Source organism: Hyaena hyaena, unplaced genomic scaffold (genome assembly GCF_003009895.1).
Source record: "Hyaena hyaena isolate Hyena2069 unplaced genomic scaffold, ASM300989v1 scaffold_11, whole genome shotgun sequence".
NCBI classification, from domain to species: Eukaryota; Metazoa; Chordata; class Mammalia; order Carnivora; family Hyaenidae; genus Hyaena; species Hyaena hyaena.
In genome coordinates this window covers 2,270,972-2,291,500 of record NW_024080643.1, presented here as the reverse complement: position 1 = coordinate 2,291,500, position 20,529 = coordinate 2,270,972, and the positions used below count along the sequence as shown (strand labels likewise).

At 44.9% G+C, this 20,529-nt stretch overlaps 1 protein-coding gene across 1 annotated transcript in view; it reads right to left on the bottom strand.

Annotated features, from left to right (window-relative positions):
* The window catches only part of FLT3 (fms related receptor tyrosine kinase 3), a 56,764-nt gene that overhangs the window by 14,630 nt on the left and 21,605 nt on the right, over window positions 1-20,529 (bottom strand). Inside the window, exons 10-19 of the mRNA XM_039254695.1 lie at window positions 12,156-12,259; window positions 11,304-11,415; window positions 10,853-11,031; window positions 9,747-9,853; window positions 9,528-9,660; window positions 9,334-9,438; window positions 6,105-6,215; window positions 4,192-4,345; window positions 2,247-2,329; window positions 1,457-1,584 (exon numbers count right to left, since the gene is read on the bottom strand). Of these exons, the coding sequence (XP_039110626.1) occupies window positions 1,457-1,584; window positions 2,247-2,329; window positions 4,192-4,345; window positions 6,105-6,215; window positions 9,334-9,438; window positions 9,528-9,660; window positions 9,747-9,853; window positions 10,853-11,031; window positions 11,304-11,415; window positions 12,156-12,259 (1,216 nt within the window). The remainder of the gene's footprint in view (window positions 1-1,456; window positions 1,585-2,246; window positions 2,330-4,191; window positions 4,346-6,104; window positions 6,216-9,333; window positions 9,439-9,527; window positions 9,661-9,746; window positions 9,854-10,852; window positions 11,032-11,303; window positions 11,416-12,155; window positions 12,260-20,529) is intronic.

The window sequence follows — 20,529 nt, the reverse complement described above, 5'->3', positions numbered from 1 at the left end:
TTTATTCAGGTCGTCTTCTTGTCCTTTAGTAATGTCTCATGGGGGAGTGCATGTGCTTGTGTATTTCTTGTTCTGTGTATCTCAAGATGCTTCACAGGTTCGGTTGCTATTATGAAGACCATTTTTTCCTATTCTTCAAGGTTGTAAATTTATTTCACATTAATCTTTTTAAAAATTTTTTAATGTTTTATTTTATATTTGAGAGAGAGAGAGAGAGAGAGTAGGGGAGGGGCAGAGAGATAGAGACAGAATCTGAAGGAGGCCCCAGGCTCCGAGCTGTCAGCACAGAGCCCGGCTTGAACCCACGAGATCATGACCTGAGCTGAAGTCAGACGTTTAACTGACTGAGCCACTCAGGTGCCCCCATGTTCATCTTTTTTAAATTGAGATATACTGGGGGGCACCTGGGTGACTCAGTCGGTTAAGCGTCCGACTTTGGCTCATGATCTCTCGGTTCATGGATTCAAGCCCCGCATCAGGCTCTGTGCTGACAGCTCAGAGCCTGGAGCCTGTTTCAGATTCTGTGTCTCCTTCTCTCTCTGCCTCACCCCCACTAGTGCTCTGTCTCTCTCTATCTCAAAAATAAATAAACTATAAAAAAATAAAAAATAAACAGAGATATAATGACACCATATTAGAGAAAGTAATTTTTTTAAAGAAAAAAGATAATTGAAAATATTGTCTCCAAATTCAGGAAGAAAGAGGAGGAGGCAAAAAGGGGGGACATGGAGGAGAGACGGGGGAAAGAGAATGAAAATTCAAAGGGAAAAGAGGAGGGGAGAGTTGGGAAATAGAGAGAAGGCAATGGAACGTAAGACAGCAAGGACGGAAAGTAGCCCAGGGAATGGCTTTCGTCTGCTTACAGGCAGGAGACGTTTGAAATGTCAGAGAACAGGACTCAAAGCCAGTTGCAGAAAGAATGCAAAGCTGAGATAGACACCATGGTTCGAGGCAGGCTCTGTTGTCTGGATCTGGGCTTAGCAGGGGAGGAGGCGGTGGGTACACAGGAATCCTGCTGGCCAGCAGCATCGCACTGCAGAAAAGGCAAAGACGCCTGGGCACAGGGGTCGGGGGACCGGCCCCATAAGTAGTGCACACAGTATCGGAGCCTCTGCTTACCCAAGGTCAATGCCCACACAACCTGAACTGACCATCCAAGGAAGGACTGACACTGTACATCTCACGTTGGCCTCCTATCTAGAAGTTTCAGGGGACTCTGGACAGCCTGGGAGGGCTGTGATAACCATTATCTAATAAAGGATCCCGGGTGTTCATGCTGTAATTTGTCAGAACCTGGTGTGAGGAACCTTCTTGCACCAGTGAAGGGTGAGGTGGTTGGTGGTGGGGAGGGGAGGACTTTAAGGGATACAAGTTAAAATAAACAATCGAAAGGAAAGCACATCTCAGTTCCCAAATTATCTTGTGGCTGGTAGGTTCTTCTTCAAAAGGAGCTTACCGACTTAAATTCCAGAAATTCCATTCCTTTGGCCACTTGATAGGCGAAGCAAAGAAGATCTTCGAATGTCAGCACGTTTAAGTCCTCTTCTTCCTCTAGCCTCTTTTGGTTTTCATATTCAATTTCGTCTGTAAAACAGAACAGGTCCTCACACCTGCCCAGAGTCTAAGAAGTTGTCCTTGTAAAGCTCCACGGATAGTTATTAAAGTCACAGTGAGGTGGAGCGCCCAGACTACAAGAAGAAGCTATCAGGGCTCGGCCCCGGAAGCACTGGTACGAACTCATTTATGCTAAAAGCTGTGCCACATTTTACGAACCGTATGGGACACTGACTGTTCCTCCCTTTGATCCTTCTGATGGTCCTATGAGGAAAGTATTGTTAGCCCCACTTTACCGATGACAAAATTGTGGCTCAGATGGTTACATAACTTGTCCAGTCTTCCAGCCAGGAAGTGAAGGAACCCCAAGGTTAACCCAACTTCTATCTGATTCCAGAACTCATCCACTTATCAGTACTCAGTTGGCTCTAATAAATGTATGACTTTAAAAAGGATCACCGGACCAAATAAGACAGCCCTCAGTGTTGATTAGTTACATACTGACATAAAAGGCACAATATATAAACCATTGGCTTGTCATTACCTTTGGAGCAAATATGCATGAACGAAGCCTACAGGTGACATTAGCAAAGAACATCATGTTCTGCACTTACAAGCTTTTCAAAAGTAGCTAAGAGAATTCCTGTATCCATTTCTATTTTAAGGTGCTACGAATCAGAATAAAATATTACCTTCAGATTGAAATGAATTCCCGTTGAACCCTGAGACATGATTCAAGTCCTGGTGAATCTGGACTTCTCTTGAACCAGGCATGCTATTAAAAACATTATTTCATTATTTATGTTCTTCTGAGTAGACGTTATCTTTTCAAAAATTACAATTCATCAAAGAGACGAAATTCCAGTTATAAATGAGCTTTTAAACAGAAAGCACAGCATCTACACTGTTTTTCGCGTCTGTTTTTCGCGTGTGTGGGCATTCAAAACGTCGGTGGAATTAACTGAACTTGCCAAGTCTAACTAGGAGAGGAGTGATCCCCGCTATCCGTCCGGGGTCCCACAGTTCAAAGAGGACTGTTCACTCTGTCCCTGCCACAACACAACAGGCGGGGTGTGAGAGTCACATTTCAGAAAAGACTTGGTGAGAGAAATGTGACTTGCTGAAATCACGAAACTAACAAAACACATCATCAGGACGCAGACCTCTGTTTCCAAAAGCTCACTTTCCCTAAAAAACCTCATGTAATACAGATCTTCTATAAAGACCTTGAAGTGTTTTACCATCCTTCTTTCCTCAAGCTGGTCCTTGTCAATAAAGCTCACTTCCCTTTCCTGTGAAATTAATAAATTATAACAATGATAATCTTTTCTATGGTATATAATGTAAAATTCTTCACTGAGGAATTCTGTGTGCATTGTATACAAGGATTCCATTTACTGCAGCGTACAATTTCACCCCAACTTACAATTTCCGTATCTTCAGAAAATGGCTTCGTCCTTTCAGACCACAAATACCCCTAAATTGCTTCAGTGTATTTAACACCCCAGTGACCAGAATGAACCAAAGGCCCTGTTGACCAGCATTAGTGGTTACTAACCACGGAGTGCTGATCACACATATCTGACTCATTAAAGACTCTACTCTACAATACAGACTATGTTATAGAATGTTCTCAGTTTTTGAATATGAACTGAGAAAATCAGTGCAGAAGATTGGGGTGACGGGTATGAATCAGTTAAGGGCAAGTACACCAAGACACCCATGGGGATCTCCATGGGGCCTCCTGGCTTTAAGATGCTAGGTCTTGGCCTCAGACCTTAGAAGGCCAAAGGTGTGCACTGAAAGCTACACACTTAGAAAACAGGCTGGAATCTCAAACACACCCTCCAGAAGTCCCTCAGTAAAGACAAAAGTCTCTAACAACCGTGCCTTTAGCATAAGGGGGAACTTCCACATGGGCCGAGGAAACAAGACTGCATCGTGGATTGGGGAACCGATCTATCAAGAATGCCTGCGGATTCACTCGGAGAAAGGGGTTACACTATGTTCGAGTCACTAGCAAGAAATTCCCAAACCAATGGATCCCCAAACTCCTACGGCCCTCACTTACACACTGACACAAGAGCTCCCTACAGGACTGAGAATCACGCGGGCTCCCCACGGCAGAATACACAACACAGGCCACAAGGACAAACATTACTGCTTCTTAATTTGCCCCCATCACACTGTGTCAATTGATCCGTTCTAGTTTTTGAAAATCCTGTTTATGAGTTCAGATCAAAGCTCCCAAGGCCTGAACCACTCTCTGTGAGTACGTGAAGGGCTTTGGAAAAAGTGTTGTTCTTTCTACCGACACCTACGTGTTATCCAGGAGACCTGAGAGACTGAATAATGCGCCCATCCCCAAACTGAGTATGTGTCCTAAGTATGCTGCAGGCACAGATGGACTGGCACAGCGGGGGCCCCTGTACCCTCGGAAAGCGAAAGGTCTCACTGTCCCAAATCAACAGAGAAAACGATAGCAGAGATAAGTGACCTTTCTAGATCTTAGGACCCATAGACTACACAATGCCGGACGATGGCCTTCAGAGACTGGCCAGTGGGGGGTGTTTAAACCATCATACTTTGTCTGCGTTCTATAACATATAATTGTGAACCCTTGACCCCTTCTCTTACCTGGAATTTGGGTGTGACTGGAAGGTGGGGTAAAAACTGAAATTGTGTTCCTTGAAAATCTCTGTCCATGTCCTGTGAAATTTTTCTCTTTTATTTCTTAGGTAGTTAAGAAGATCACCATAGCAACAGTATTCAAAAATCAAGTAAACTGGTCCTGAAATAGAGTTTTCATTAGAGGCATACAAATACCAAGCAATTTTTTCAGATGTCTGTGTGGCAGACAAAATAATCTATGAGAGCCGACTTCTCCCCTGGGGTGGGGAGAGTACAACTTTGAGCTTATCTCTTCTTCTTCTTCTTCTTTTAACATATATTCATTTTTCAGAGTGAGAGAGACAGCATGAGTGGGGGAGGGGCAGAGAGAGAGGGACACAGACAGAATCCGAAGCAGGCTCCAGGCTCTGAGCTGTCAGCCCAGAGCCCTACATGGGGCTCAAACTCATGGACTGCGAGGTCATGACCTGAGCTGATGTTGGACGCTTTGCAGACTGAGCCACTCAGGCACCCTTTCTTCCTCCCTCCCTCCCTCCCTCCTTTCCTTCCTTCCTTCCTTCCTTCCTTCCTTCCTTCCTTCCTTCCTTCCTTCCTTATTTTTAAAAAGTGATTTCTACACCCAATGTGGGGCTCAAACTCAAAACCCCAGGATCAAGAGTCTCACACTCCACTAACTGAGCCAGCTGGCCGCCCCTGAGCTTATCTCTTCCTATACTTTAAATTCAATTTCAGCTTTTTGCTCTAACTCCTTGGAAAGCAGTATCTTCTCGCCTTCCACGTGGGAATGAGTTGCACGTGTTGCCTCACCAATAACGACCGGCCCTTGGGTTTTCCAGTTTGCAACTGAGAATAATATGACAGCTGCACTGTGAGTGCTTGGCAAATATATGCCCATTTCTTGTTTGCTGAGGAGGGAGAAATATGTCACAAGCATCCTCGCATCCGTTTTCTCTGTTTCCCATTTCCTTGCCCCAGTTCCAGAAGGAATGATGCTTGAGCACATCCTTCAGGGGTTTCTTTTTTTTTTTTTTTTAATGTTTATTTACTTATTTTGAGAGACAGAGAGAGAAAGCGTGAGCAGGGGAGGGGCAGAGAGAAAGAGAAAGAGAGAATCCCAGTGGAGCCCAATGCCAGGTTCAATCCCATGAACCGTGAGATTGTGACCTGAGCCAAAATCAAGAGTCGGACGCTTAACCGACTGAGCCACCCAGGTGCCCCCCGTCCTTCAGGTATTTTGAAGCAGAAGTGAATCAGAGTGGCTGCTCCATTGAATTCTGGGAAAATGAAGTTTGAAAGCCCATCTTAGCTTTGCATTAGTTGAAGCGGCCCAAAGAGAGCAGTGGCCAGGCGCTATGGCCATTCTCACCACTGCCTTTAGTCCAGCTTCATGGCCGGGGGAGAAACTCCATCTGAGCAAGTAGAATGAGCCACCACAAAGTGTGTCTGCAGTGCTGTCGTTTTTGAGTAGGTGAAAATGATGTGGGCTACCCCCATACCAAGAGGCCTTCTCTACACTGACCCATCTGATTTCAGAGTGTTCAATGTCTAATTCCACTTGGGTGTGAGGACCTACGCAATGACCGAGGGAAGAGGAGAGAATGGTGGGGCGCCTGGGTGGCTCAGTCAGTTAAGCGTCTGACTTCAGCTCAGGTCATGACCTCATGGTTCGTGGGTACGAGCTCCGAGTCGGACTCTGTGCTGACAGCTAGCTCAGAGCCTGGAGCCTATCTTCAGATTCTGTGTCTCCCTCTCTCTCTGACCCTCCCCTGCTCACGCTGTCTCTCTCTCTCTCTCTCTCTCAGAAATAAAGAAAACATTTTTAAAAAAATTTAAGAAAAAGGAGACAACGGGAACAGATGTCCTCTTTGCTTTCAAGCTAAAATATTTTTGATGAAATGTTTTCAGTAGGAATTGATTACCTGACAGTGTGCAGGCCCCCAGCAGATTGACAATATTCTCATGGTTTCCCAGGTGAGTCATCATTTTGAGTTCAGACATGAGAGCCTCTCTTTCGGAGCTATCTGCTTTTTCTGTCAGTGGAAAAGCATACAAAATGTAAAGCTAAAGTAAAATAGGTTATTTTTAGGTCATTTAATAAATTAAAATATTCTCCAGTTCAAATTTGCATGAAACCATTTTAATGCCTAAAATAATACATGATTTTTAATTAATAAGAGCTTGAGTTTAAGACAGAATTTCAAAGACTGGAGTATAAAAGTTGAGTCTAATAATGAGCCTTTCTACTGGATGTTTCTCTACCTACCAAAATGAAAATCTCTATAGCTGACCCTCAAAAACCAAAGTAAAACAAAACAAAACACATGAAAAAGTTAATAAATATGCTGAAGGGAGAAACATAATTGGTTTTGTTTTGTCTCTTGGATTTATGGGCACAGTGAGACAAGACAGAAATGTCAGCAAGGGTGGCAGGCTCTGGCCCATAGTCCCCAGGTCTAAGACCTTATATTTGTCAACGGATCCAATGGTGAGAAGGTCAAAGAGACCAGTTCCCACTTATCAAGTGCTCAAGAGACTCATTAATTGATAATGAGAAATATAACTACCAGATAGGCTAGAATGTCTCCATTGGCCAATGGATTCTCCCCCCGAAGGTAAGTCCAGATAGCTTGGCAAAGAGTATTCATAATCTTTCTTAGAAGCATAGCATAAGGGTTGTTATCTCATGCTAGTGAGACTGATGTGCCCAGGTGGTTGGGGCATCCCTGCCCAGGAGGGTGCCGGAGCCCTAGAGGCAAGAGCAGGGTTTTGGACTTCCCTCTCCAGGTACCAGGCACCTTGTCCTCCGTTGGCACATTCTTTCTTATAGACATAGTTACTTGTCTTTACATTCAGTGAAGATTTGATTAGGTATTTCTAGGTGTCATTATTTTGTCTTGGAAGACATCTTAGCCTTTATGGTAGCTTTTCCCAGAGCACTGATGGCATCTATTTTGAGTTAGTGAGCTCTCAGGGTATTCTCACTTCCAATATCTGGGCATGGGAGTGAGATGCTTCTCTGTGGCCACTGTGACTCCCTAGTACTTCATGTTTTCTGCTGCTTCATGTTTTACAGGGATCCGTGGGTTTCAAATGTCCATGTCTTGTTCCTCATGACCAAAATAATACATTTTATGGTGCGCTTAGCATTGTCAGAGCACCTTCATATCCTATCACCTGACTTTTGTCCATTCGTATCCATTCATTCATTCACTCATTCGTTCATGGGACAAGTATTTATTGACCGCCTGCTGTGTATGAGGCAATGTGCCGAGCGATGGGGGAATGAGCCATAGACAAGACACAGGCCCTGTCTTCTTGGAGTTTAGAGTCTCCTGGGAAAGGGAGACAAGTAAATAAACAATTACAACATAGTGTGGCAAACGCAAAGCAGCAAATGAGTAAAAGGGGGCTGTGGGGTCACGCAAGAGGGACGCCCACCGTAGCCTTGGAGAGGAGTGGAAGGGGACACCGAATGCCTGAGGGAAAATGCCAGGTGAATTCACAGTGGGAAGGGAGGGAGAACATTCCACACTGAAGAAACAGAACAGGCAATCAAAATACAACTCGGCAGAACAGATACAACTCTGGCCCTCATAAGCCTTAGGGACTAACGTGGCAGATGAGACGTTCATGGACTAATTAAGCAAATATGTCATCACAATTGTAATATGTCGCATGAGAAAGGAGGCTACGGAGAGCTAACCTACAGCAAGGAACTTGATCTCCTCAGTGGTGTGAGAGAAGGCTTCCCTGAGGAAGTGATATTTCTGCTGAGATCTAAAGGAGGAGTGGGAGAGAACCACGTGAAAGAGGAAGGGTGGGCAGAGGGATGGGCCCACACAAAGGCCCTGGGAGGGAGCACGGCACTCTGGAGGAACCGAAAGCAGGCCGGAGGTGTGCCACCTCCCAGCTGAGCGCGAGGTGGAGAGGAGGGCAGCCACAGGCTGCAGGGGTAGAGGCTACTTTGGGAGTAATCCAAGGCACCTGTAAACGCTAAGTGGGAAAAACGGTCGGCTTTGCATTTCAAACTGTCACTTGGGCTTCAATACTGAGAATCCAGAAGGAGCATACAGGGGACATGCCTGGAAGTTTTGCTGCCGCCATTCTGAGGAGACAGACTGGGACTGGGGTGGTGGAGAGGGGAGAAGAGGGTAGGTTCAAGGAACACTGAGCACGATACCAGACAGGGAAAGCTTGTGAGGCACTAGAACGAACACAGTTTCAAGGATGAGGCCTAGGCTTCCGGTTTGCCTGACTGTGGGGAATGTGGCTGGTCACTGGCCCTCGGAACCAATCACGTGGAGGAAGCATTGAGGGAGGGCCAGGCCTGGAGGAGTTCAGTTCGAATGAGAGAAACTTTGGAGACACTCAGGCATTTGGACATAACCTGAGGCTCAGAAGGGAGATTCAGTTGTGAGAACCATTGGTGCATAGAATAGAGCCACTGGGAACATGAGCCAGCCTGCAGTGAGCATGTGCAGTGGAAACGGAAGGAGGCAAGCCTGTATAAACAGCTGGTAGAAGACGGTGAGCCAGGAAAAGACTGTGAGGCAGTCAGACCGGTAGGAGGAAAAACAAAAGAACGTGGCGACGTGGAAGTCAGAGGAAAAGAGCGCCAAAAGGAGAGACTAGGCAACGGTGCCGACCCAGCTGCCAATTCAAGTAACGTGAAGATGGAAAGGTGTCCATGAGACCTAGTTCGTTGGAAGTTGCTGGGCACCTCAGCAAAAGCCAACCAGAGGGCTCTTGCTGAGTGACCGAAGCGGGGGACGGAGGTGGAGGCCAGGTGGGAGGGGACGGAGCCGCAAGTGGGAAGTGAGAATACAGAGGGCTTCAATCGGTGCTCCTGCCCAGAGTCTGTGTCAAAATGTAAGAAACGACATCTGCCTGTAGTAACAGCACCCCCTAATACTGAAGCTGAAAACACTCAACAAAGCCGGAAGAGGAAGAAGAGGTGGAGTTTTGCATTCGTGACTTGGGTTTTGCATTCCCTCCTTGGTTGCCACAAACCCCACCTCAGTCCCCTTTTAACCTCGAGGCATGGCCGGCGGTAACCATGAACATGACAGCAAAGAGTAGAAGAGGAGGCGGGAGACGATGCCTCCCATTTTTGCGCAACTTTGTGGACATCATGCCACTTTACTGTACCTTTCAGCATTTTGACTGCCACCTGGATTGAGACTCCTGTTTTACTAATTCCATAAGCTGTTGCATTCATCACTTTTCCAAAAGCACCTGATCCTAGAACCTTCCCTGCAAGATAAATGGTGAGTGAGTGCACGTTAGAGATTTTCCAACAGAACGGAAATGCTATGGAAACATGTGGCCCATTCGATTCTTACCAAATTCTAAATTTTCTCTTGGAAACTCCCACTTGAGATCATATTCGTATTCTCTGAAGTCAACGTAGAAGTACTCGTTATCCAAAGAGCCGGTCACCTGTACCATCTGCAGCTGGCTTTCATACCTAAATTGCTTCGGGGATGAAATAACGGGTCTGTTAGCAACAGGCAGTTCCTCAGAAATAGGAAACAGCGTGGAATTTGTACCTTGACTTTTACCTTTTTGTACTTGTGACAGATCAGCACGGTTAGGACCACAATGAAGGGAAGACAAAGCCCAAGGGTCGCATAGAACAAGATCTTGTCTTGGATGAAAGGGAAGGGCGCTGCAAGGAAAGGGGATCGCTGAGCAATGGACTGGATGGAGTGGAAGCTCCCTAGGATTCTGCATGTCTTGTTTGAGAAACCATCCTGTGCAGTCCTGACGAGTCCTTGAGAAATACTCGTCTCCCCCATGGAAAATCTGGCAATATTCCTAAACAGGACAAGTTCCCTTCCTAGAAAATTTTGCGTGATGTTGAGCCCATTTTTAAAAATCACGTACCAGGGTCACGCAAATCACCTCTCTTTAAACCCACAGGATATTCAGGTCAGAATTAGGGGGCACCGGGGGGGGGCTCCGTCGGTTAGGCATCCGGCTCTTGGTTTCGGTTCAGGTCACGATCTCACAGTTAGTGAGATCAAGCCCCATGTCGGGCTCAGTGCTGACAGTGCAGAGCCCGCTTGGGATTCTCTCTCCCTCTCTCTCTGCCGCTTCGCCCATCACATATTCTCCTCTCTCTCTCTCAAAATGAATGACTAAACTTTAAGAATAAAATAAAGCAAAACAAAACAAAAGAAAATAGTTTGTGTCCTCTGTATGAAGGTATTGGATGCATGGGAAGTTAGCATGGGGATGCTGGCGGTTCTAAACCATTAGTGTAGGCATGCCGGTTTCAGACTTGCTTAAAAGTTAGAAGGGTTGTAAGAAACAAACTCAAACAGTAGGCTACAGGAACATAAAGAGATTAATCAAAAGAGAAAATGGTAGAGACCCCACAGCGCTAAATTGGTTTCTCTAGAATTGAATCTTCTGGTTGATACTTCCTACCCTGGGGGTTTATGGTTCTACCTCATGAGTCATAATAACGTAAGGAGAAGTCCATCTGCCCTGAATTACAAAACAGCCTATGTCCCGTGGGGATTCTTGCCTGACTCAAAAAGACGCGCGTCACACAATGCACCTATACGCTTTTGTAAAATCCCCCAAGTAAAAGGCAACAACAGGGACTGACTTCAGCGGGGAATTCCTGAAGGCGGCACCGTACAATAGCAACCGCTGTTACCTGAGGAGTTTAAAAGGATTGTTTCGCAAGATGTGCCAAGGGCATTGTGTGCACAACACTTCACCAAGAATCCTTTCAAGGCCTCACTCATGTTGAGCGTGCTGCTTGAGATCCATTGTCCGAGCACTTTTCCGTTAGCTCTTTTATTCCAAATTCCTTCTGTGATTTCCTCTGTGCAGCTGAAAAAGAAAGGGCGGGGAAGTCAGACAGGTGGGGCCTATTGTCAGAGTAGACGTTAGGGTTTGTGCTGCGAGCTTTACGAGAGATTTCTTGGTTATAAGTTCTGAGAAACAATCTGTGACCAGTTAGAATTACAGTTGAGTCAGAAGGTAAACATTGTAAATAGCTCATCATTTCTTTTTAAGCTGTGTTCATGAGAAAGCGTCAGTACGCCGGGGAGAGTATGAGTTTTGTGTTCTTCTAACACCAGAGATACCAATGTCCTCATTACTTGGGAGACTTGTCCGAACACTTCTTCCACGTCCAAGATGGCAGTGGGTATCCGTCAGAGGAGCAAGAAGCCTGACTTGCTGATGATGTCTCGACTACCACCTGAGGTTTCCCTGTAGAGAAGAACATGTGAAGTAAGTGCATGTGGCATGGTACTTTCCAGAAATGGCCTCAGCGATCGCTTCATCTAGGCTGCCCAGCTACTCCAAGCAGGTTGTGCTTCTGGGAGGGTGTCTCGTATGCAAGATGACACAAGACCTCTGGCTATTCCCTTTCTGCCCCTTGTGTGGGATTTTCCGTACAGACAGCCCTACCACCACCCATCTGCAACACACTGCATTTCCACCGCCAGCCCCTCCTGGAGACGGCTGACATGAGCACTTCTCTCCACCTTCAAGTACCAGAGCGGTTCTTAGCTTCAGGAGAGAAACATCTCTAAAAGGTCCAAAGAAACGTACTCTCGTCTTTTTATAGAGCAAAGACACCAAAATTACTAAAACAAATCAATGTCAGGTAATATGGCTTTTAGCTGCTCCTTAACATGACCTTTCAAGGTACCAAATGTGCTCTCTAAAGCACATTCAGAGAGGACATGGAAAAAGTATCTTAGCTTCCAAGGAGGAACACAGAACAATATCTATTTTTCTTTCTATCTTTCTATCTATCTATCTATCTATCTATCTATCTATCTATCAACAAAGCCAGTAGATTTGAAATAAAATTTCAACATACTTCAGTATTTAAAAATAGTTTATAGAATCTCTTCTAAGCCTTCCCTTAGCTCTTTCTGGTCATGGTTAATAAAGTAAGCAGTTAAAAGATTAAAATGAAATTCCTTGACAATTTAACTTACTTCTTATGTTCAGCGTGAACATTTTTGTGAACTCGGCATCATCATTTTCTGCGTGAAATATATATTCTCCTGGCTGGTGTTTATGGTTGCAAAACTTAGATATGCTGTTTGAAAAAGAATTGAAGACACACTTAGCCAGATTCTTACAGGAGATGCTGAAATGAGTGCTGGCGTGCATGGGAGTCTTCCTTGACTCTCATTCCCTAAAGTCTGGTGGACAAGGAGGTGTCCGTATGCTAGACCCTTGCTAATCTAAGTGTGGTATGGTACCCCGCCAGGCAACATCAGCATTGGTTATTATCTAGGAGCTTGTTTGAAAGAAAAATTCTACGTCCCCATACCCCCTAGACCTACTGAGAGAGTCTGCATTTTAAGAAAATCTCCATGTGATTCATATGCATGTTAAAGACTGAGAAGCCCTCATCTAGGCTGGGGCTCCTAAGAGAGACAAGAAGGTTCCTGGCCCCACTGTTCTATACATTCTGGACTCGTCTGACTTCCCAGAAATATGGAAGAACTTCTACAGGTAGAGGAGACCCTAAGCCCCCTGCTTCCTGAAAGGATGGCTCTCTGACACGTGTCCAATGCAGGACCTATAACCAACCCTTGACTTACTTAGCAATTTACAGTGATGTGGGCTCAACTCCACTGAGTTTGTACAGAAATCTTTTGGTGGTTTCAGCAGGCTCAAGTATCTCCGTGGATTGCTCATCGGCCACTCAGTACACTTCGACATGGATAACTTGACATTGGAGATTATCCAACATGCCTACCAGATATATGGGGTGCTCAGTGTTGGACAGTATAGGAGAGATGGGGGTCAAGGAGCTGTTGCATATGCCTTCATGCATTGTAGAGATAGAAAAGAAATTCCCTTAAAACAGAATAAGATCATCTATAGATTGTTCAGAACATATTTAATTAGGCTACCTCTCTCTATATACAGAGCCAACTTAAAGTAAAGAAAAAAAAGGAAAAAAGGACCACATATTGACAGTGTAGAAGTGTAAACAGGAGAACACAGGGCATGGAAACCAGACTTACACACGGAGCTGTGTAGAATGCAAAGACCTGTAAAATACGGCTCCTCTTCCCAAAGATATCATAATCAGGTGAGTGGACAACACCTCCATAGGTAGAACAATTAAAGCATTAAACTAAAGGCCAATAGAAGATTAAAGAAGGCAGAGGCCAATACAGAGGAGAGAAGTTCAGAGGTCTGCACAGAAGTCCGCAGGACTTGAGCTAGATCTTTGAGGATGAGTCGGTTTTAATGAGAAGGCAGAAGAAAAGCATCCAAGGGGGAGGCAACAGCTTTCCTTAAGAGTGAGCTGGGGACTCAGTGTGTATGGCCGCAGGGGAGAGGAATGGGGAAGCCTCTTGACTGGAGCGGAAGCACAAGTTGAGATGTAGGAGAAAAGGCTGAATGGGTAGGGGTGGGGCTATTTATTTATTTATTTATTTATGAGAGACAGCACATATGCCTGCAAGCAGGGGAAGGGCAAAGAGAGAGAGGGGGGGGGAGACAAAGAATCCCAAGCGGGCTCCACGCTCTCAGTGCAGAGCTCAATGCAGGGCTCAGACTCACAAACCATGAGATCATGACCTGAGCTGAAATCAAGAGATGGGTATTTAACCAACGGAGCCACCCAGGTGCCCCAAGCCTCATTGTTTAGATTCATGTGGAAACCAGGAAGATGCTATAAATTCTTGAGCAGGAATGGAATGTGATGAACAGTACCATAGTTTAGGACTCAGGAATTCATTCATTCATTCATTCACTCATTCTACTACCAACGGTTAGGGTAGAGTCTACTTATTGTAGACTTATTCTGACCACAGTGAGGTCAGAAAGGTAAGTTTCTGTTCTCACAGAGTTTTCCTGTTGCTGGTGAACCTGGATGAGCAGTTCTGGTATGGGGGTGGGAGGCTCTGTGAGAGCCGAAGGACAAGTTCAGATTTGAGAATTCAGAGTTTGAAAACACAAGGGTTGTCTACGGTAGGGAAAATGGGAAAGGAGAGGAAAAAGCAGACCTAAGAGGCACCAGGAAAAAAAGAAAGAGTGGGTGCTGTACTGAATATGGAACATGAAGGAGAGACCAGCGTCCCTACTGATCCGTAACTTTCAACACACACACCACCTAGCAACTAGTTGGTAGGCCAACTCCTGAGCCCAGGTTTATTTGGTGCCAATGCTCTGTGCCTTTAACTCCAAAGCAAAAGGGTAATTCTGACTTAGTACACTGATGAGGGAATTTATTTCTCTGACCCATCAAAGTAAACATCTAGCAAGGTTTTTTTGTTTGCCTTGTTAACAAGAAGTCAGAACTGGAAAGTGGAATTTCTTACCCTGACCTACTTCTGGACAAGAAGGACATGGCTGGTGAGACAGAAGTGATGGAGAGATCGGGGAACGCCAAATTAGAACAGTAGGGAAAGAAGTAAATATAGCTACGTGTGATTTCTAGACTTGAGGAAGGCAGAGTGGAACCACCAAAGTGGTTCATGAACCCAAAGATGTGTGGTTCTAAAAGGGAGCACATGGGGCACCTGGGTGGCTCAGTCAGTTGAGTGTCCGACTTTGGCTCAGGCCACGATCTCATGGTTTGTGAGTTCAAACCCTGCGTTAGGCTCTACGTTGACAGTGCAGAGCATGCTTGGGATTTTCTCTCTCAGCTCCTAGCTTGCTCTCTCTCTCTCTCTCTCAAAAATAAATCAATATTTTTAGAAATTTCATTATTTAAAAGAAAGGGAAAGCAGAATTCCCACTGGACAATAGCCAAAGACCCTGAAAAGGAAGAAGAAGATAAAAAAAAAAAAAAGAAGCCAGTGCGGCTAGCCAGGCGCCATGCCAAAAGCCACCAATCGATTTGGTACCAGAAGAGATGACCAATACGGTTCGTGATTATCATGCAGACCAAAGCAAAATGGTTTGTAACCTTTTCCCTTCCCAAGTCTTTGGGGCTGTCTTCATGTGCTATGACTTGCCGTAAGTTAGATGAGAGCATCTGAAATGTTCTCGCTCTTCCAGGTAGGAAATTGGTCACGTAAGGAGCCTGAACACAAAAGCAAATATCCAGGTTGTTTGAAACAGCTTGTCCTCACATGTATGACGGTTAGATCCTAGCAATAGCACCAACTGTGTCGCCAAACCTCCTCTGGGAATTCCAAGGGGACTAACCGACTATGTTAGGTGACCTGGAGAGTCACAGCTTCCTCTCTCCTCTAGGGTCTTTCTCAAGATGGCCAGCTGGCATGAGATCGGAGACCTGGTTCACCCGGAAATAACAGCCTGGTGACAAAGAGGTTTTCTCCTCTGTGCAATCAAAACGCACGTCATTTTTATTTTTCGCTCAGTGCCTAGAGGGGAGGGGCTGAGAAGGGCAGGCTCTCTCTAGCGGCTCGGGGAGTGATTTTGCTATAAAGAATGCTTTATTTAGAGGGCAGAGGATTAGCAAAGTCGAATCAGTATGCAGAGAATAATAGAGCATGTGTTAGGGAAGCTGAGAGCTTCTGAAAGTGGAGAGAGCAAAGAGCTGACAGAACTGGAGGCTGCCTTACAGAGGGCAGGAGGCCACCGGGTCAGCAAGCCGCCACCTCCACCTCCCCCGCCTGCGCTTTTGGTGGGGCTGGGGGGACATGGCCAGGCTGGCGTCGAATCTGATCTGTTCATCAGAGTAAGGTAGTCGGGAGGTGGGAGAAAGGTGCTGATGATTCTGTGTTACTCTCTCTGTAATACCATGCTCGTTTTTATTTTATTTCCAGGGAGTCGGCGAGGCCGGGGGGAATATGAAACACTGAGGAGCAGAGCCCAGCACACCTCATAAGGGGGATACGCTTATTTCTAAGTAACCAAAGAGAATGCTTGTATTTTTGTTTTCTTACACACTTTGTCTGAGACTCTTACGCTTTGGAAATGAGTTGGTGTCCAGAGGCAGTCTAGTGATATGGTTAAAAACCAAGGCTTGAAGTCACCTGTTTTGGCTGGAACCCCAACTCTGCCATTGCCCAGTGGTGCGTCGTCGGGCAAGTCACTTAACCTCTCTATATGTCAGTTGCCTCATCGGTAAAACGAAGATAGTAACAGTATCAGGAGCGCCTGGGTGGCTCAGGCAGTTAGGTGTCCGACTTTCGCTCAGGTCATGATCTCGCGGTTCGTGGGTTCGAGCCCCGCCTCGGGCTCTGTGCTGATGGCTCAGAGCCTGAGGTCTGCTTCAGATTCTGTGTCTCCCTCTCTTTCTGCCTTCCCCTGCTTGCGCTCTGTCTCTCTCTGTCTCTCAAAAATAAATAAGCTTTGGGGGCCTGGGTGGCTTAGTCGGTTAAGCGTCCGACTTTCGCTTAGGTCATGATCTCGCGGTTCGTGGGTTCGAGCCCCCGCGTCGGGCTCTGTGCTGACTGCCAGCTCAGAGCCTGGAGCCTGTTTCAGAGTCTGTGTCTCCCTCTCTCTCTGATCCTCCCCTGCTCACGCTCTCTCTCTCTCTCTCTCTCTCTTAGAAATAAATAAAAACATTAAAAAAAAAAGATAAAAAATAAATAAGCTCTAAAAAAAGACCATAATAGTATCTACCTCATATGATTGTGGGAGGAGAATCCTCCATTAAATTTTTAAGTAGTTTTGTATAAAGCATCTGTAATAGTGCCTAGCCCACAGTGAACACAATATATGTGTTCGATTTTCATTACTATGAGGCTTGTGAAGTCCGGTAATCATTTTGAATAAAAAAGAAATTTAGAAACTTCATTGTGGCATATACTGTGAGAAAACCACACTAAAACAAACAAAAACAGATGCAAAGAACAAAAAAACTCACTAAAGTAAATGCCCATCGATGGGAGTCAGTTAAAATAAAATTGCCTAAAAGTGGAATACCATGCAGCCATTAACATGATAGTGTAAATAATGTAAGATATAATTAGTACCATAGAAAGATATATTTTAAATATATCTTAATATATATCGATATATTTTAAATAAAAAATCAGGTTACAAATGGCACAATTAATACCATATTTATACGAAAACCTGTTTTTATGTGTTTCTACCACGGTGGTCGATTAGGAAGAGTCCGAAATAGAATCTCTGGAGGTAGAATTACTGGTGCTGTTTCTATTTTTTTAAGGAGATTTCAGAAAACAGGAGTAAGGGAGGGTATTGACTCTGCCCTCTGTAGACAAATAACTACCTATTCTGTCTTTCATAAAATGGAATTATGGGGATTAAATGAGGTAATCCACATAAAGGATGTGCACACTGTCTAGCACGTGGTAAGTGTTTAAAGCTGTTTCTTTCACACTCGGCAGCAGGGAAGGGGGCAGGGTTGGCTGGGGGTTCCGGGTAGTTGACTGAACCCACACATCTTTTCCCTCCTTTCTGTAGATGCTCAAGGGGAAAAAAAAATCTCCTTCTGGGGAAAAAAAAATTCCTCCCAAAGAGGCTCAACATACTTCTGCAATTATATATCACTTATTGATTTGTGAGCCTGCTTTTCTGTTAGTCTGTTCTTTTTTTTAAATTTTTTTTATTTTTTTAAACTTTTTAAAAATGTTTTTTATTTATTTCTGAGAGAGAGAGAGAGAGAGAGAGAGACCTTGAGCAGGGGAAGGTCAAAAGGGGGAGGGACTCAGAATCTGAAACAGGCTCCAATCTCTGAGCTGTCAGCACAGAGCCTGACATGGGGCTCGAACCCACGAACCATGAGATCGTGACCTGAACCAAAGTCAGAGGCTTCTGTTAGTCTGTTCTTGAGGAGGGCGGCTACTCACCTCCCAGAGCCCCAACGACTACCACACCACTATTTTCCATTAAGTGAATGCCTGGTGCATGCAGAACTCAAGGCTACTGGAGCTGGAAAATTCAATACTCCAGGGAAAAGAAAAACACAGGGATTGGGCAAGCCAAGGAGAGTCTTTCAAAAGGAATCACTACATAATTATAAGATCTTAAGGGTTGTCTTTTTTTAACCATTAAACTGGGAAAAGCTAAGGTAGATTCAGCATTTATTATGAAGTCCATAGACACAGGAAATTACGCAAGCCAACAGATGAAATATCCTAGGACTGCTTGTCAGGATCAAGCTATCAGGACTGCTAGGAAATTGTAATTTAATAAGATGTCAACATGTTTTATTATGTACACCCTCACACCCTGGGTGTAATATTTGAGGAAGTAAATAGGAGAAACGAAGCCCTGAAGGTGCGGAAGACGGCAGAGTTCTGGCATACACACTATGACCACACCAGAGCCCTGCCGCGGGGAGGGTTATTACACAGGCCTTTCGGTTACATCTAAAAAAAACCCTCGTGTCGCTCTGTTTATAAAGTCATCTGTTGCAACATGATTAAAATGCTATACCTCACTAGCACTTTTCAGTTCAGTTAAATCATCGAGTGTAAGTGGTAAGGGAAAGGAGGCTCACTGTACTATTCTCTCAGCTTATTAGTACATTTGAAACTTTCTGCAATAAAAAGTCGAAAGGAACTCAGATTATAAAGGGGTCTGCCACCCACTCTCTCAACCCAGAGCCTCGTGTGGAGAGCAAAAGACACTTGGAGCGCTTGAAGCTATGTTCAGATTTTTCAATGTTTATTTTTTGTTCATTAGTTTGGGCATCTTTTTCATGAAGGAGGAGGCTCTGCTTTCCCTCCGTGCTGTGTGTTAAGTGACACACACGGTGATGTGTGGTATCAGGTGTGTCATCATCACCAGCAAACACGGTAGCTCTTTAAGAACTTTTTAAATAAGATGAACACTGTGTGTTGGGTGTTGTGGTGAGTGCCAGGGGTGTGGTGCCCGCAGTGCCCAGAGGAGGCATTGACTCTTTGTGACCCAGGCTGTGCATGCCCCTTCCGGGGGTGATGATGCATTCATTCACTTATGAAACACCCATTGCCTGAACAAGGTATTGTATAAAGACAGAGAAATGACAGAGCATCGATCCTATGGAGTTCTTTAAACTCATGGATGAGATTCAACACCCAAAGGGGCTAATTAGGAATGAGGGAGGCACAGAACACTGTACGAATCGGGGTCTGTCCTGATTTATTCGTTTGGCTCCCTCTACAGAGTAACTACTCTGGGTCAGGGGTGCAGACTGTGGCCACGAAATGAAATGGAATTAACTAGGCCACGAGATTAGCCTGTGACCCATATATCAGAGACATGGTCCTCTAATCAGTGACTCTAAAATCTCAAGAGGCCTTGCCAGAAGTCAGCAGCTAAGGAACGATGATCTCCTAGGTGCCTCTTGCCTTTGAATGTGCCCCCTCTAAATTGGGGTGGGCCGAGGGCGGAGAGAAAGAGACGTTACCGTATTCATTCTTGTAGACCCTCACAGCATCAAGCCCAACAAGAACATATTTAAGGCTCATTTGAATTAAATTGAATCGATCCTCTTGCACTTTGAATCAGGTTCAAAAGAGAATCCCATAAGTGCTAAGAGTTTCTCTGACACTGGGTCACAATAGAAAGAAGGGAGTGGATGTCGATATCACTGATGTCCTTCAGAGCACAGGCCTGTGGTGCTCAGTTCAACGAGCAAGACAGGGTTGCCTCCCTGGCCTTCTACTTTCAAGTTTCATAATTCAGAACAAGAGTTTATGACAGCAGGCTGAGCCCTCCGAGGCAGTGGTTCTCAACCACAGGCCGTTTTTCCAAACCAGGGACATTTGGCAATGTCTGGAGATATTTTTGGTTGTCGCAACTGCAGGGTTGGCGGGGCTACTGGGTGGGTGGAGGCCGGGGATGCTGCCAAACATCTACATGGGCCCAGACAGCCCCCGGAACAAAGAATTATCCAGCCCAGGAAGTCAAAAGTGTTGCTTTTGAGAAGCCCCGAGTCAGAGAGGTGGGTATCAGTCAGCTCACAGGTCAAAGTCTATATTCTGAATTAACTGAAAAATGAGTGCTTTGAACATTAAGGGGTTAAGGCAAGAGAGGACAGAAGGTTCCATGCAAACTCAGCAGCACAGCTCTTTTTCAACACGCAAACAAGGATCCGTTATAAATCGTTTTGGGGTATGAAGAATGGCACATTAATTGTGAAACAGAGAAGAGTCAAGGTTAAGAAAACAACTCTTAACTCTTCGCCTGGACCAACGCTATCCAACAGAAATATAACACAAGCCACATACATGACTTTAAAATTCCCAGTTAGCTGTATTAAAAAAGTAAAAATAAGTAAAAAGTAGTCATCAGTTTTATATAACTCACTATATACAAAATATTATAACTTTAATCTAAAATCAATATAAAAATTGAGATATTTTACAGTCTTTTTTTTTTCACACTAAGTCTTTGAAATCAAGTGTGTATTTTACAGTTACGGCCCGTTTCAGTCTGAACTAGCCCATTTCAAGTACTCAATAGCCACGTGTG